Source organism: Trematomus bernacchii, unplaced genomic scaffold, assembly GCF_902827165.1.
Source record: "Trematomus bernacchii unplaced genomic scaffold, fTreBer1.1, whole genome shotgun sequence".
NCBI lineage: Eukaryota > Metazoa > Chordata > Actinopteri > Perciformes > Nototheniidae > Trematomus > Trematomus bernacchii.
In genome coordinates, this window is record NW_022987313.1 from 11078352 (window position 1) to 11092990 (window position 14639).

A 14639-nucleotide genomic window follows, 5' to 3' on the forward strand; every position below is an offset into this window, starting at 1 on the left:
TTACCAATATCTGTTAGCTTTAGCCATCTTTAGCGCACTGCTTTACAACAATGCCAACTTCTCAGCGTTATTTTCTTGGCTGTACAAATTACAGAAAATGTTCATTTGTATTTCCCAAGAATCAAGTCATCAATTAAATACCACTCCTGATGGAACAAAAGTTAAAATAAGTGGACATTTAATTAAAGAAATGTTGATTCAAACTCACACGGATCCTTTGAATGATGAAATACACAAGGTTTTTCAATAAAAGAGTTTATGAATTTGTTAATAAACATTACAGAAGTACAAACAAACTGTGACAAAAGTATAAAGCTTTTTTTCTTTTTTTAAATATTCTTATGTGAGACAAAAAGGGGGGATACATTGGGGGGGAAACATCTCTCCTAGTGATAACAACTCTTTTGTGCCTTTATGAACAGAAACCTGGCCAGCCAGTGATTCTCATCAAGCCTTCCCAAACTAATTCAGTCATCAATATTTCACCTTCTTTAAATCCCTTCCCTCTGGTAACAGAATGGTACGAGCACCAAGCTGGTCCAATAATAACAGGATTTGATTCCATATAAACACAGAACCTTCCTCTGACTCCAAAACAGGTGATCCTGAGTTGTCATACTTCATATTTACAACTCTTCCTTTACTCAAACCTAATCCCAATCTTAATAAAACCTTAATGTAACAGATTCAAAGCGCCATCGTTACCGTACACGCCTTTCAAGCAGGAGGAAGTCTCCTTTCTTTTCAACACTGATGTGAATACTGCAGTCCTACACAGTCCACTGTATGGCACAAACACTGTGGAGGATGTGTTAGCCATGTTACAGAACAACAACTTTATCAGAGGGTGAAAATAAAGACCTTTCAGTGTTTTTAAACAAGCATAACAAATACAGTATAACTTCTGACTGGCCTGTGGGGAGTTGTTTGCTCATGAAGCATCATGATTGAGTGGTTATATTGATCCTTAGTTTTTTAGACATCATTAGAAACATCCTCAGAGTATTGTGGAGTGTGTGATGGACTCCTGGTTTCAGTTTTGATCCATCCATAATGTGAAATGTAACGTCAGATCTCCTTGTGAGTGTGCAGCGCTGCTCTGACCTGGAAGAGAGAAGAGAGACAGAAAATGTAGGTAAGATACTCATAGTTTAAACAAAACCATAACTTATTATTTAGTTAAATGCTTAAATAAATGCTTAAATAAACAAATAACTATGTATTTTAAGGATTAATTGTCAGCATAAATTAAACATTCAATATCAAATGTTACATTTTTTTGTGTATATATATTTAATATATATGTACATATTTACACATTTGTGTATTATATTATATTTTAATTAATCAACCTTTCATTTCATTTATTCACACATTTATGTATTTATCTTTATAATATTTTAGTTTGTACTTGAATTTAACCATAGTTTAAGTTGCTTCAGCTAAATAATTAACTGCATCAATACAATTCATATATTTAATGTCTATTTTACTTTAATATTTATTTATGGTGACTTTTAGGCATTACATTATAGAGTGGTGAATTTATTCATTATTTTAAGAATACATTTTACAATTAGTTATATATATATTTTTTTGTATCAGCCCTTATTATTCTCCATATTATAAAATAAGCATTGCATTTTTCTTTGTTTATTGTTAAAACGTTATTTCCAACCTACCGAGGTGCTTTGGTACATGTTGAGTAGGGGGATCTGCCAGACCATGATGGTGGAGGTGGTGTCGTCATGGCGAGACTGTTTGGTCTTCTTGTTGACCCTGCGGTGGCCCAGCCCTCCGGAGACCACCAGCAGAGAGCTGACGTCCACCTTGCTGGCCCGGCGGCCCCTCAGGTGGTGGGCCGGGTCGTGCAGCGTATCATAGAGGGCCCCGTCCTCCGGCCCGTGCTCCAGGGAGCCCTGGGACGGAGCCAAGGAGCTGCAGGATGAGGACATGGAGTCCTGGAGAGCCATGGAGGTGCAGCCCGCCTCCCCCAACCACACGCCGCGTCCCTGAGGGGGAGACGTGGCTGAGTCTGGGGGGGGCTGTGAGGTCTCCCCATCCTCTGTGTCTGCTGGCTGCACTGAGGTGGGGGGGTTGGATGATGCAGGGCCAGAGGGCCGGTTACACACCGCAGCAGCCACGCTCAGGAACTTCACCGGACCGTTGTGAGCGTGTAAGGACACCATGCCCCGCCCTGACCACAGGAACACACACTTTAACATTCACACACTTTATTATATATCTCCTGTATACATTAAGTGAAAGTGATATTTCCCCAAAACCTGTATACGTTGGATTTTCCACTTTGTTTTTGACAACCATATGATAGCTTGTGAAGTTTAGAGTAAGTAAAGCTTTGCTAAAGTTGGTTGTTGTTTCAATAACCATCTAGTTTTCCATTTAGTTTCATTCATCCGAGTTCCCTTTGCTTGAACAACCAATGTTAATCATATCTGTAAAACCAACTAATAATTGCGCTAATTAGCTTCTAAAAAAATAATGATATTGCTGTTAACTGTGTTCTTGGTTGCAGCAGCTGCCAAACTCTAAGTCTCCATTAGTGCGCACTGATGTTAGCTTTGTATGGCTGTGTCACTAGCATGAGTGGTAACTTGATAAAATTGAATAAAATAAATATTATTGAAAGAAATGATTTGTTTTCTTTGCCTTGTCTAAATCATGAATCTAAATCAACCCATTAGTTATGAAAATAATCCTTTGTAATAGGCCTATATGTCAGAACATAGCAATATGTGATGCAGTGCTGTTTGGGTGTTACCTGTGACCTTGGGGATGCCCTGCAGTCGGGGGACAGAGAGGGCCACAGTGACCCCCAGGTTGGTCCCCACCAGCAGCAGACCATGACAGACCAGCAGGCTGCTCACTGACACTCTCTGGCTCCCTGTGAACAAAATACAATTTAGTTTGTGACATTTAGAGAAAAAAAAAAGCTAACAAATGCTTCCTGGTGAACACAGTTGCAAAGTGTTCATATGTATCCTGAAAAATCAGAGAACTGTGATTTGACTACAGTGTGGTGCGGGGGAGGGAGGGAGGGAGGAGGGGAGGTGTATCTTCTCAGTGGGCGGGGGCATTTGTGCAAAGAAAGCATGCTCAAAAATGTTTGTCTCCAGGGCAACGTGAAGAGGAGCCAGGATAAAAGCTGCTCTTTTCAAGCGTCTGTACACAGCAAAATGCACCACTTTGAGTCAAGCAAACAAACACAAAAGTGTTTTGTTACAGACCGAGTGAAGCGTAAAGCTGTAATTAAGCGAGGGGCTCTGCCTCGGAGGCAGCTACCCACAGGACGATCCGACCCGACCTTTTCTCTTCCCTCTTGGTCGGAAACATCTCTGAGATGCCTCTTCGGACTGTCAAAGCCGGGATTGTTAGTTTAACAGCGCCCTTCAGATAGAGCCAGCCTGCTGACAGCGCTCTGTGTTAGACGACTTATTATGTGGAACTTGGCACTCGCATCACACCGTCCCCACACGGGATCTTTTTCAGGAATAAGCAGAGCAAAGAAATGGCATGTCGTAAGACATTTTTATGATTGTACTAAGAATCTGGGGTTTTGCAATAACAGTCTTTTTGGTCCTGCTATGTGGGAGGCGAGACTGTCATGAGTCATTCCTGCTGTAACAGCTTGACTTGAGTTTCCTCCTTCAAAGTAATCCTCTTGGGCTTTAGGAAAAAGTACTGCCAGTCTCTCGGCCTGACCCTCTCGGCCTGACCCCCCCCCCCCGGAGCTGACCCTCTGCATGGGGCACACGCACGCCATCCTGCAATACTTCCAGAAATCACGGCAGATAGGCAGCCACGTACAGTAAAGGGCCGGGGCCCGAGTCCTGCCCACATGTGCTTCTAATGAGGGCCCAGCCTTAGCAGAATCACACAGTCTGCTGGTGGGGGCCTTGCTCAACTTCCTCCTTTCATAATATTTGGAGTTCCCCACCCAGAGGGTGAACTAAAATAAACCCAGAGTGAACGTCAACAGTGCCCGGCTCTGGCCCTGATCCTGCACCAGAGACCCACTTTGATCTGCACTTAGTCCTGACAACCAACAGCAGGAGGGAGGAGCAAATCCCAAACATTACAAAAATACACTATTTCAGTCTAGAAATAGCTCGCATCAGCACAATTTCAGTCTCTATCTTAGCAAGCTATACCCTGGTTTTACGTTACTCCATTTGTCTATCAAATTCACGTTGGAAAAGGTTAAGGGTACTGTGTATTTTATAGAAATACAGCACGTTAACGGCTCTGTGTGGATGTGAACTACAGCAGTGTTTTAACGCTAGCATGGCAACATGCTAACAATGACAGTGTTAACATGTTGATATCTTGTAGCTACAGTATAATGTTTACCATGACCAATTATAGTTTAGCTTTTCAGCTTGCTAAAATGTCATAAGTACAGCATCAGAGGGTTATCAATTATAATTAGTTTGGAAGGGATAACTTAAATATACACCAAATTTCACAGGAAGTTTAAAACTCATGGTTTGGAGACAAGAAAGGTCAAGGTGTCAAGAGTGTCAAGAGGTCATCTTCTGGAGATATCTATATAACATTTAAAAGAAATCCCCAAAGTTGTAGAGTATTTCAGAGGAATCGTTCTTATAGTTGCTGCGATATGGAGTGAACAACAACCAAGCCAGCGAAGCTAAATAGGGTTAGCTTTTAGTAAGCGAGACAGAGATGTCATTTCAATCACTGGCAGTGTCACACATATCTTGGAATAATTACACACTGCATACTTCACTGATCATGAAGAATCATAACTTTCCATGTCAATCTGAATGTTTTCAAGTTAAGTATCACATGAGGACACGTTTTAACTGGAGCTTCGGCACATTGCAGCTGCAGTAAATCATCCAGTCCTATCATGTTTAATCCTAGCATCTGTGAGGGAGTGGATGATCACTCAGGAATAAGCGTCTTATTGGTGTTGGGATATGTGCAACAATGGTGGCGTAGAAACAATAGCATGGCTGTAGGTGTTATTTACTGACCCCCCCCCCTGATGTTTGTCTCCCATCAGGCCACGCATGGCTGCCTATTTAGGTCACAGAGCAGCAGCAGACAGACCCTCAGCACAGCAGCCATCCTCTGAGACATCCCCACGGTACAGGCTGTACACACTTATCGGAGGACTACTGCTTCTGGCAGTACTTTATTATTATTATTTTTTATAATTTTATTTACGATATGATTTGCCTCACTTTTTCTTTAATATGTGCATTTTATGAGCATTTATTTTGTATTAATGACTTTATTATAGCTTTTGTCCTCGTCCCGTATTAATTTGACTTTGGAAAAGAAATGTGGTCCCAAATAAGTTTAATAAAATAGAAAATGCACATTTCTATGACTATGTCTAACTCAGAAGAATATAAGACATGGGAATATGGACACAAACGTGTGATAGTAAAACATGGGAATGTGGAGACAAACGTGTGATAGTAAGACATGGGAATGTGGAGAAAAAGGTGTATGTTTTTACAGCACAATCCCGAAATAATTACCCAATTAACTCCTAATACCACTAAATTACTCTAAAACATGAGACATATGATTCTTCAAAAAACACTAGCCTCGAGTTACAGTGCAAATGACGGCTATTACAGCGTGTCAGCTAGCTGCAGGTTTAGCGCCTGGATAAGGAACTCCTGTCTGCGATGGAGGGAGTTAGCGAATTCCGCTAACTCCCTCCATCGCAGACAGCATGTTGGAGCAATTCCTCCAACATGCATGAACATGAGAAGAATAACCCCACCTCTGGAAAACCTCCTGCATTCAGAGAGGCATTCACACTGAAGACAACGCCCCATGTCTCCAATTGTTAGTCTGATTGTGTGTTCTGTGGACAATTCAAAAGTGTATTAGGGTCTGTAATACAATATCCCTCCTAAATAATGTAGACTTCCTGGAAAATAGGGACGCAGAAATCAAATTAAAACAGAGTCCCTTCTTGTCATTTTCTCATACTATGTTTAGCTTGTGTCTCAGTAAATGTTCTTTAATGGAGCCCAGGATAGCAGTTGAAGACCCATCACACTGACATCGATTACAGGCCGTCCCTCCTGACCAAAGTGTTTGGTTGGCAGTTCCAATTACATCGGAGTTTGTGCAGAAACAGCACATTTTTTGGTCTCATTCTGTTCCACAGCGGCAGCCAGCGGTGATAAACACCACCGTGGAGCGTTCTGGAAAATCCCAGATCACAACAGACCACAGAGAGCGCGGCAGATATAGATGGACTTCATGCGACTGCTTCATTAAAAGCGTTTGACTTCCATGATTACCGACAGTCCAGGGACCCAATACTGTTATCAGAGGAAGTGAGCTCCTAATGGCGAGGCCCAGAGGATGAAAGCGTTCATGTGTTGTGGTCTGTCCCAGGACCAGCTTCCTTTGCGATTGCATGGATCTTATTAACTAGTATGGGCAAAAGCAGGCTGCTTTTATCATTCACATCTGTCTGACAAAGAGGCCTCTCTACACACTGCGTATCAGAGTCAGTATATCAAGTCAGTGTAGACACTCCAAGCTATTTTACTTTTTTACATGCGGTTATGGATTTCCTTAAGGAACTTGCAAATTCAGCGTTTCTTCTGTTGCCAGTACTGTTCATAAATAGGTTTCCTCTGCTAACCATTGTGCCACATTTAACCACTTGTAGCCATGGATACTAAAAGCTGCGAGTGGATTTGTTGAAGTGTTCACAGCATTGGATTCATAGCTGCTCATACAGCTGCTCATACAGCTAAGTGGTATTTAAAAGCAACTCCCAACAGCTTATTACATAAGATCTGACATTCTGCTGATTAATCAATTCAGCTTGAAGTGCCCTGCTTCAGCAGATGTTACACAACCTCAACAGATTCTCTTTGTCATTTAGCTGAATACTTCTGGTGCTTTTCCTAACGTTATTGCTACCTTGTGGCGGTAATAGAGGAGCCTAAATGTTCCCTCAGTTTAGTCCAAGCTGAGCTAAGCACTGCTAATGATGCTGAAGATGAGATCGCACAGAACAACTGCAGGCTAGTCATCAACTGCACACACCAATACACATACAGAACAACCACAGCTGTCAACAGAAAACTAAACCCAGATCCAGATCTAATTTAAGAAACCAACCTTAATGCAATCAAGAGGAAAGCAATGAGATGACTGCCAAAAAAAGACAAACACCCAGACAACACAACAAAGAAGAATGAGGGAAGTGCATGCCAAACCGCAGCTGTCTGCATTACTCAGCACAGAGGGAAAAGGGATTGAACGCAGCAGCGGTGGACTTCCCAAATTCTGACGGAAGCAACAAGAAACCCCACCCAAAAAACTACACTCATTCTTTTAGGCTGTGTGTTTTTGGGTCAAGATGATGTAACGCAGCAGATTACAAGATCTGAAGCAGCAGCACGCCACTTCCATGACTTCAGCCAGGGACAAAAGTCACACTGACAGTCATTCGGTTGGACAGCGACAACATTGGCTTAAACACACACGGCAGGAAACTGTTTCACAACCAACCAACTGCCACACACTAAATACAACGTAATCCACTGTGATGACGAAGGTACCTATAGTAACAAAGCTCATTTCTAAACACATTAGCTCGCTACCCTTCTGGTGTCCAATCGCCTTTGATGCTGTTTTGCAGTGTTACTACCTGGTAATGACAGGTTTACATCTGCAGTGCCTTACACAGTCAGAGATTAAAGGTGGGCCATTAAGTGCAGTAAATCGCTCTTCAAATAGGAACAAACCACTGTTCTGAGAATCACTGCACTCACGGGCCAACCTGCAGGTACTCCCACATTGTTGTTTATGTTTAATACAGATAGGTCTAGTTTTATCTGTCATAAAGGTTGATGTAAGTGTTAGTAAGACCAAAAAAAATGTTTTGATGGTACCATTAACCTTTAAGATAGTTGGGGGACACTATTTTGTGCTGAACTCCATTAGCTCAGCCATTAGCTATTGAAATGTGATGTAATACTTCATAATGTCGGTTGTTTGGCCACTTATCAAAAGGACATCCCATTATTTGTTTTCACAAGTGTTCGGCCTCTTTCAGAGCACACTAAGTTTCCTTTAATATGATTTTATGAGGTGAAAAGTTTCCCTTATGCAACGCTCAGAATAGAGACAAAATAAGAGGTTCCTGATTCACTGTTTAGACTTAAGGAGGACGAGAGCATGACACACCTGCCATAACAAGAGCTGTCTGTTTGAGCACTGATGTCACATAATTACTGACAGCACCTTGAAAACATGAGGTCATTGCAGGACTTGCATCACACTCAAAGACGCTGGGATGTCTCTGCATAAGTATATTTGACTAGATGATCACAATATCAGATATCAGAAGAGTGAACAACTACTCTTTGCTGTTCTTCGTCAGTCAGTCAGTTTGACACTCTCTAAAAGCTTTCAGTCTCACTCAGGCGTACGGATCGCATTACTGACTGACACTCAAGGGCAGGCAGAGAGAGGCAGTGCTTTTGAAGTGGTAAAGGTGGTAAGACCACAGAATCACCATGACTGAATGTTTGGAACCGCAAGGCTCTGAATACTAACACTATGGTATGTTTTTCTATTAGTTACAGTCTAGGATATAACATCAAAGATTTAAAAAGATTTATTTTAAGAACGACCAACAAGAAAGAAAAGTAATTACATCAGCAGGTTAAACAGGCATCCGATCTTTGTGAATTCTACACTTTTCATTTAAAGGGGCTATATTATGCAAATGTTCAGGTTCATATTTTCCATGTGCTTCTACTGTGACATGTTACCATTATTTAATGTTAAAAAAGGTCTTTATTTTTCTCATACTGCCTGTGCTGCAGCACCTCTTTTCACCCTCTGTCTGAAACCAGAGCCCAGTCTGCTCTGATTGGTTAGCTGGCCGGCTCTGTTGTGATTGGCCAACCGCTTATTGATGTCCTGCCCCTTAGCCTATCACGTACAATGTGTAAGAGTGCTAGCCAAAAGTAACACAAGTGTTATATAGTGATGTCACTATGTCACGGAAGGAACAAAGGAGTCCAATGGAGGCGTTTCAGGCTGGGAGGGGGGAGGAGTGTGTGGGAGAGAAACTCCCTCTGGCATGACAGGAATGTTCCTCTGGTTACCTTGGAGATGTAACTTGAAAATCCCATCCAGATTGTATTTGTCCAACAAAATAAAATGTTGGTGTGGGATGGAAACAAAGAGAAAAACAATAATACAAAGCCATGTAGGTGGACTTAATTCTGACTCTGATGCGTAATATTTGAACTACAAACGTGGGTGTTATTTTACAAATCTGTTTCTTGACTTTGGACAGATCCTTTTAACTCAAATAATACTAATAATAATAATAAGGCTTACATTGTGTTGAATAAGAGTCTGGTCCCAGTTATGCTGATATTTAGAAAGATCATATCAGCCTGGAAATGAACGTTGTATGTGTCTTACCAGGCAGGGTATTGTGAACAGGTGTGGCGATGTTAATGTCCTGCAGGTGCTCCAGGGTCTCGGTGTGGAAGAGGCGCAGAGTGGAGCCGGAGCTGGAGGCGATCCAGATGCCGACCCCGGCCACCACCATGTGGGACACCACCATGCCCTCCTCCTGGTGGGCCTCCAGCTGCCTCTGGAGGTGGGAGAAAGGATTTAGGCATTACGTTATTACTTACTTAATTCAGAATATAACCAAGTGAAATCTGAGACTTGTAAGGATTTTTCACAGATGTACTAAGACTAAAACAAAAATAAAAAGACCTTTAAGAATTTCATTTGCATGCTATTCAATATTCTGTGGCTCAGGTTAATTACCTGGTTACCAATAATGAGCTATATAGCCATCAAACTGAGCTTAGCATTGCATTTTACCCCAAAAATGTTTGCTTGGTTGCTTGTGCAATATAAGATATTCAATCTAAGGTTCTTTTTTATATATATTTTACCTCTGGCGGCTGTTTGTTTTGTGTCACAGGTTGTTGTCGGGCTGTTTAAGTTTGACTGTCAGCCTATGAGTGAAAGCTAAGGTTAGAAAAAGACTCTTGTGTTTGCTGTATGTGACCTAAAACTAACTATTTCAAAAGCAACCAACCCACAGAGGGTTTGTTCAGTCTCAAGCAGCCCGTGCATTGTCTGTGATTATAATGTCTGGGATCCTGCGATTATACTTCACCATCGAAAATGTGTTTCTGCCAAATGCACCTAATATGTTGGTTTATGGATGATGTTGCGAACAAGATTAGTTTTAAATATGTACTGTGAGTAAGGTTAGGGTTTTCTGTTGCTGGAGACCAATAAACGGAGCTTTTTCCATCTCCACTGGTTACATAATCTCCCCACACATTGCTTTACATGTAGGTGGAGTTTTATTTGGCCAAGGAGAGTCCATTAGCAAGTGTCAGAACAGGGTTATAAACGTAAAAAATGTGGTGATGAAGGAGCATGAGATGTAAATGTGACTTCCTTGATTTGTTTTGCACACATTAGTACTTATATTGCATTTACCTTTGATTAATTATTTGATGATTTATTTATGACTTAATTGTTTATTTGTATCCATCTCACCATCCGTCTCTGTCTCTCTGTCTCTGTTTAACTTCCTGTCACCATGTTGGACTAACTCCTCAGTGAGGAAAAGAGAGCGAGGCAGGCAGGTGGTCCGACATAATGAGCTTAATGAGGCTAAACAGATTATTAGTGAGTGCATGTCACAGGAACGGTGCTATTCCTGTACTCATGGCAGGTGCTTCCATTCCATGAACCAGGCCAGAACGCACACAGGGAATACCAATTATATTTAAGGATATGGAAAGAAGAATTCCCGGGAAGGGAAATGTGGGACGTTCAACAGCTAGAGGCAGACCGCAGTTTACACAGACTGCTTCTTGGGAGATCTCCCTGACAAAGAATACTTTATATCCGCACTCAAATTGTTACACGTCTTAACTTTCCAACAGTTATACAAAGGTTTATTTATAACACACACGATGATGTGCTCTGTATGGAAGCCCTGAGAGGCAAGTGAGAAGAAAAAGTCTGATCTAAATCGTTTTCTCTCCTGTGTATGAATTAAGAAAACTTTAAAAGTATATCTAGTATCTTATCTAGTATATCTTTAATTACTTCTTTTTTTTTCAAGAAGGACAAGTAGGGAAAAATGTTTGAGAATATTGTTGATCAACATTTTTTCTCTGTTTGTTGTTGTAATACTCAATCAGCCACACGAGTCTGAATTGCATAACTAACCCATTTTCGAAATAAGACTTAAAGCATTCATGTATTCTTCCAGGTGAACTCGTAATGTTAGATAGGTTGCTAATACAAAAACATACTCTGGTTACCTTGTGTTTAGAGTGAATACTCATTTGTAAACTATTCAGAAGCAAACACAAATTATTTTGTCTTTTTTTCACCTGTTTTTGTAATTAATACGAGTAACCTAGAAAGATTATTATTTTGATTTGACCTGTTTTAAAGAAAATGGATCACCAGAATTAGTGTTCTTACTTGCCTTTCAGGACTTAGATCCTTTCTAATGTAGGTATGGTAACAGTATCAGAGCTAGGCTTCTTACCTCTATGGAGTGTGTGAGGGTGCTGATGATGAAGACCTGTCCACCTGATGAAGCCCAGAGGTGCTCCTCCACTGCCAGCATGGCCTTCACTGGCAGGATTCCCAGTTTCAGCACCTTAGGCTTCTCATGGCTCCACAAACCATCTGTAACAAACACAAAACTGGCATTACTTACAATTAGCATTTTACAAAACATTCTTACCAAAAAATGCACTTTATATGCAAACATTATAGTATTATTTATTACATTCTCTTTTGCTATGTTAACCTCCAGCGATGTTTATGTAGAAGATGAATGGATTATAATGTTAAAGGAAGACACAATGATAGACACTCTGTCTTTATAAGTGTCGCCTGAAAAGGTCATTTGCATTTATGACTCTGCTAATGCTGGTGGAGTGGCCATTGATGGTTTTTAAAGCCTATGAATATAGATGGGCTGCTAGGCATTAGTCAGAGCCGAGCTCTATCCCACACACACCTCCTACACACTCCGTTCTACATGTGCCCAGGCACCTACAGTGCCAGCTCAACTGCAAAAAAACACCACATGCAGTGCCTTTATAAATATCAACACATTACATCTCTGTGTGACCAGTCTATCTTCTGGTTTGGAGTCAGAAAATGGGAGAAAATGTAAGTTTGTTGGACAGAAAGAAGGTCTATATTCGGTTCATTTTATATACAGATATGGGAATGTACGGAAGCCACAAGCTGCCTTTCTTAAAAAATATAAAAATATATCCACCAAAGCACCATTTTCATAGATGAAGTCAAAAAATGTTTAAACAATTGACAAATCCCCATTAACATGTGGTTGATTCATTAACACAGGAGTGAAAACAATGTTGATGAGACTTTGAAAAAGGATCTCCACAATCTTTCTTTCTCTGGGATTCCGTAGAATTTAAACCAGTAAAACTGGCATGTACCTTTTACTAGAAGGGCTTGTATTGAATACAGCCTTCATTTCCTTCAGATACCACATTCCCTCAGCTAATCTAGGCCAGGAAGTGAACGAGGCCTCACCAATGGTGTTTGTCAAGCGGAGGCACAAAGGCGGCTATTGAAGGCTGAGGTGCCATGCAGGGAGAGATGTTCTTTCTTTCAGGGGTACAGTAATGAGTGAGGAAGTGAGGGTAATCTCCCACTACAGGGGCTAGGTGGGATTAGCATTCCAGCAATGCCCTGTGTATATTTTTTTAACAATCATACTCTGCAGGTACATGAGGAAGAAAAAAAGGAGCAGTGGAAAAAGAAATACAGGAGTGCCAATTTTCAGTCTTATGTAAGTCTGCCCACACCTCGCACTTTTTCAACTGTAGCATTCTTTCATGTCAGGTGTAACAAATGACCTTTAACAGCGCAAACAGCAGCACAAACCAAGCAGCTAATTTGTCTTATTCTTTCAAATCTGAAGCAGAAAACTAATCTCTCAATGAGGATAAGTAGGAAGATGCAGGATGGAAGAATGGACAAGAGCAGAGTTTATGTTCTGAGTATCTGCCTCTGACGTGCAACCTTTTGTCGAATCATTGCCTCCTTCTTTCTCCATCTCTCACACAGTCAGTCACAAAATGTAACAGCAAGCGTGGCAGAATGAGGCTGCCCGGCCAGCATCAGACACACAGCATCTAAGATAACTCAGCACTGATGGCTTCAACAACAAGGCAACATCCGTCTTGCATCGTCACAATTCAATGTGAGGGTTCATCAGCTGTGAGTGTAACATCAAAGCACATAAGCGGATCATTTTTTCCAACTCTTTTCTCTGCAATGAATCTAATTTAAATGCTAATGGGGTACAGGCAGAGGGTTACACGGAGTATTTGAACATCGTTACAATGGGGATGCAGGGTACAGCTATCCTATTCTAACCGGCTATGACTCATCATTTAAGCAGCAGGCTTCATGTTCCAGTGACAGATGCCACACAAATCACAATCACAAGATCTAGGGCCAGGATTTTCTTCTAGGATTTTCTTTTGACACACCAGCATACTCTGTGCCAGTGTAATGACTGGAGAATAGAGGGGGTAAATGAGGTACAGTAACATGTGCATCAAAACACGGAGTAATGAGACGCTTTGAACATTCCTGAACGGTTGCATACACGCAGTTTGTTTCTGCCAGGCAAACCGTCACTCAACTGTGGAATAAATGAGAATATTTTCCCTCCTCTTCATCTGTCCTCAGGCCTTCTTCCATATTCTATATGTTCCTATCTCTTTCCAGCAAACGCAAGCCAACTAAATAGAACCACAGAGGAAGGAATTGAGCATGTTCTTTCTTGGAGATGTTGTAAATGTATCTTGGGTCATATGAGTGCATGACTGTGTGTGACTGAGCTTAGTGAAACCTGCCTCTAGCATTGGTGGCATCACAGGATAGTGAGAATAACACTTATGTAGGGATAACAAGACTGTTCCCTTGTGATCTGAAATATGTACTAATTTTTTATAATTGTATTTGTATTAGGACTTTTCAAGCTGGGAGCGCAATGTGCTTTACACAGATAGCATAACAAAAAAAGATAATGATGTAAAAAGAACAGCAACATTCAAGCACCCAGGTTAAAGGCATATACAAATAACTTACAAATAAATCATTGAAAAGTGAGACTATTAAACTTTATATCAGGTGGTTGAACAAGAACGTTATGTGACACAGATAAAAGGCTGAGAGGAAGACGCTCAGACTGTTTGCACGGCTGCCAATGCCAATAAGAGATGGAACAAAACACAGAATAAGAATAACTATGGGAATAGTGCAGCTCAGATCCTCTCCTCTAATGCGCCTAAGCTCGTCTGGGAGGAAAAGACATAATGTAGGTCACGGTGAAACAGATTGGCTTCTCCCAGACAACCGAGCAAAGGGGAACAGAACCTCAACACAGAGCAGAGGTGACCCCTGACCCCCAGCTACACACTGAGCCTCTGACTAACACACTCAAAGGCAACCGCAGAGACAGAAACATAGAAGTAAGAGCAATGCACCACAAAAAAACACCTACAGAATAACCCTTCTCATTTAGTGTTGCAAAAAGTTGTAGC

General features: G+C 41.2%; 1 protein-coding gene across 3 annotated transcripts in view; it reads right to left on the reverse strand.

Annotated features, from left to right (window-relative positions):
• Nucleotides 1-239: 239 nt before the first annotated feature.
• arhgef10 (Rho guanine nucleotide exchange factor (GEF) 10) overlaps nt 240-14639 on the reverse strand; it is a 50339-nt gene continuing 35939 nt past the window's right edge. For all 3 annotated transcript variants that reach the window (XM_034122103.1, XM_034122174.1, XM_034122026.1), the window contains 5 exons: nt 11588-11730; nt 9472-9646; nt 2783-2905; nt 1683-2197; nt 240-1104 (listed from right to left, as the gene is read on the reverse strand). In XM_034122103.1, coding sequence (XP_033977994.1) covers nt 1069-1104; nt 1683-2197; nt 2783-2905; nt 9472-9646; nt 11588-11730 — 992 coding nt within the window. In that variant the 3' untranslated portion in view covers nt 240-1068. The remainder of the gene's footprint in view (nt 1105-1682; nt 2198-2782; nt 2906-9471; nt 9647-11587; nt 11731-14639) is intronic.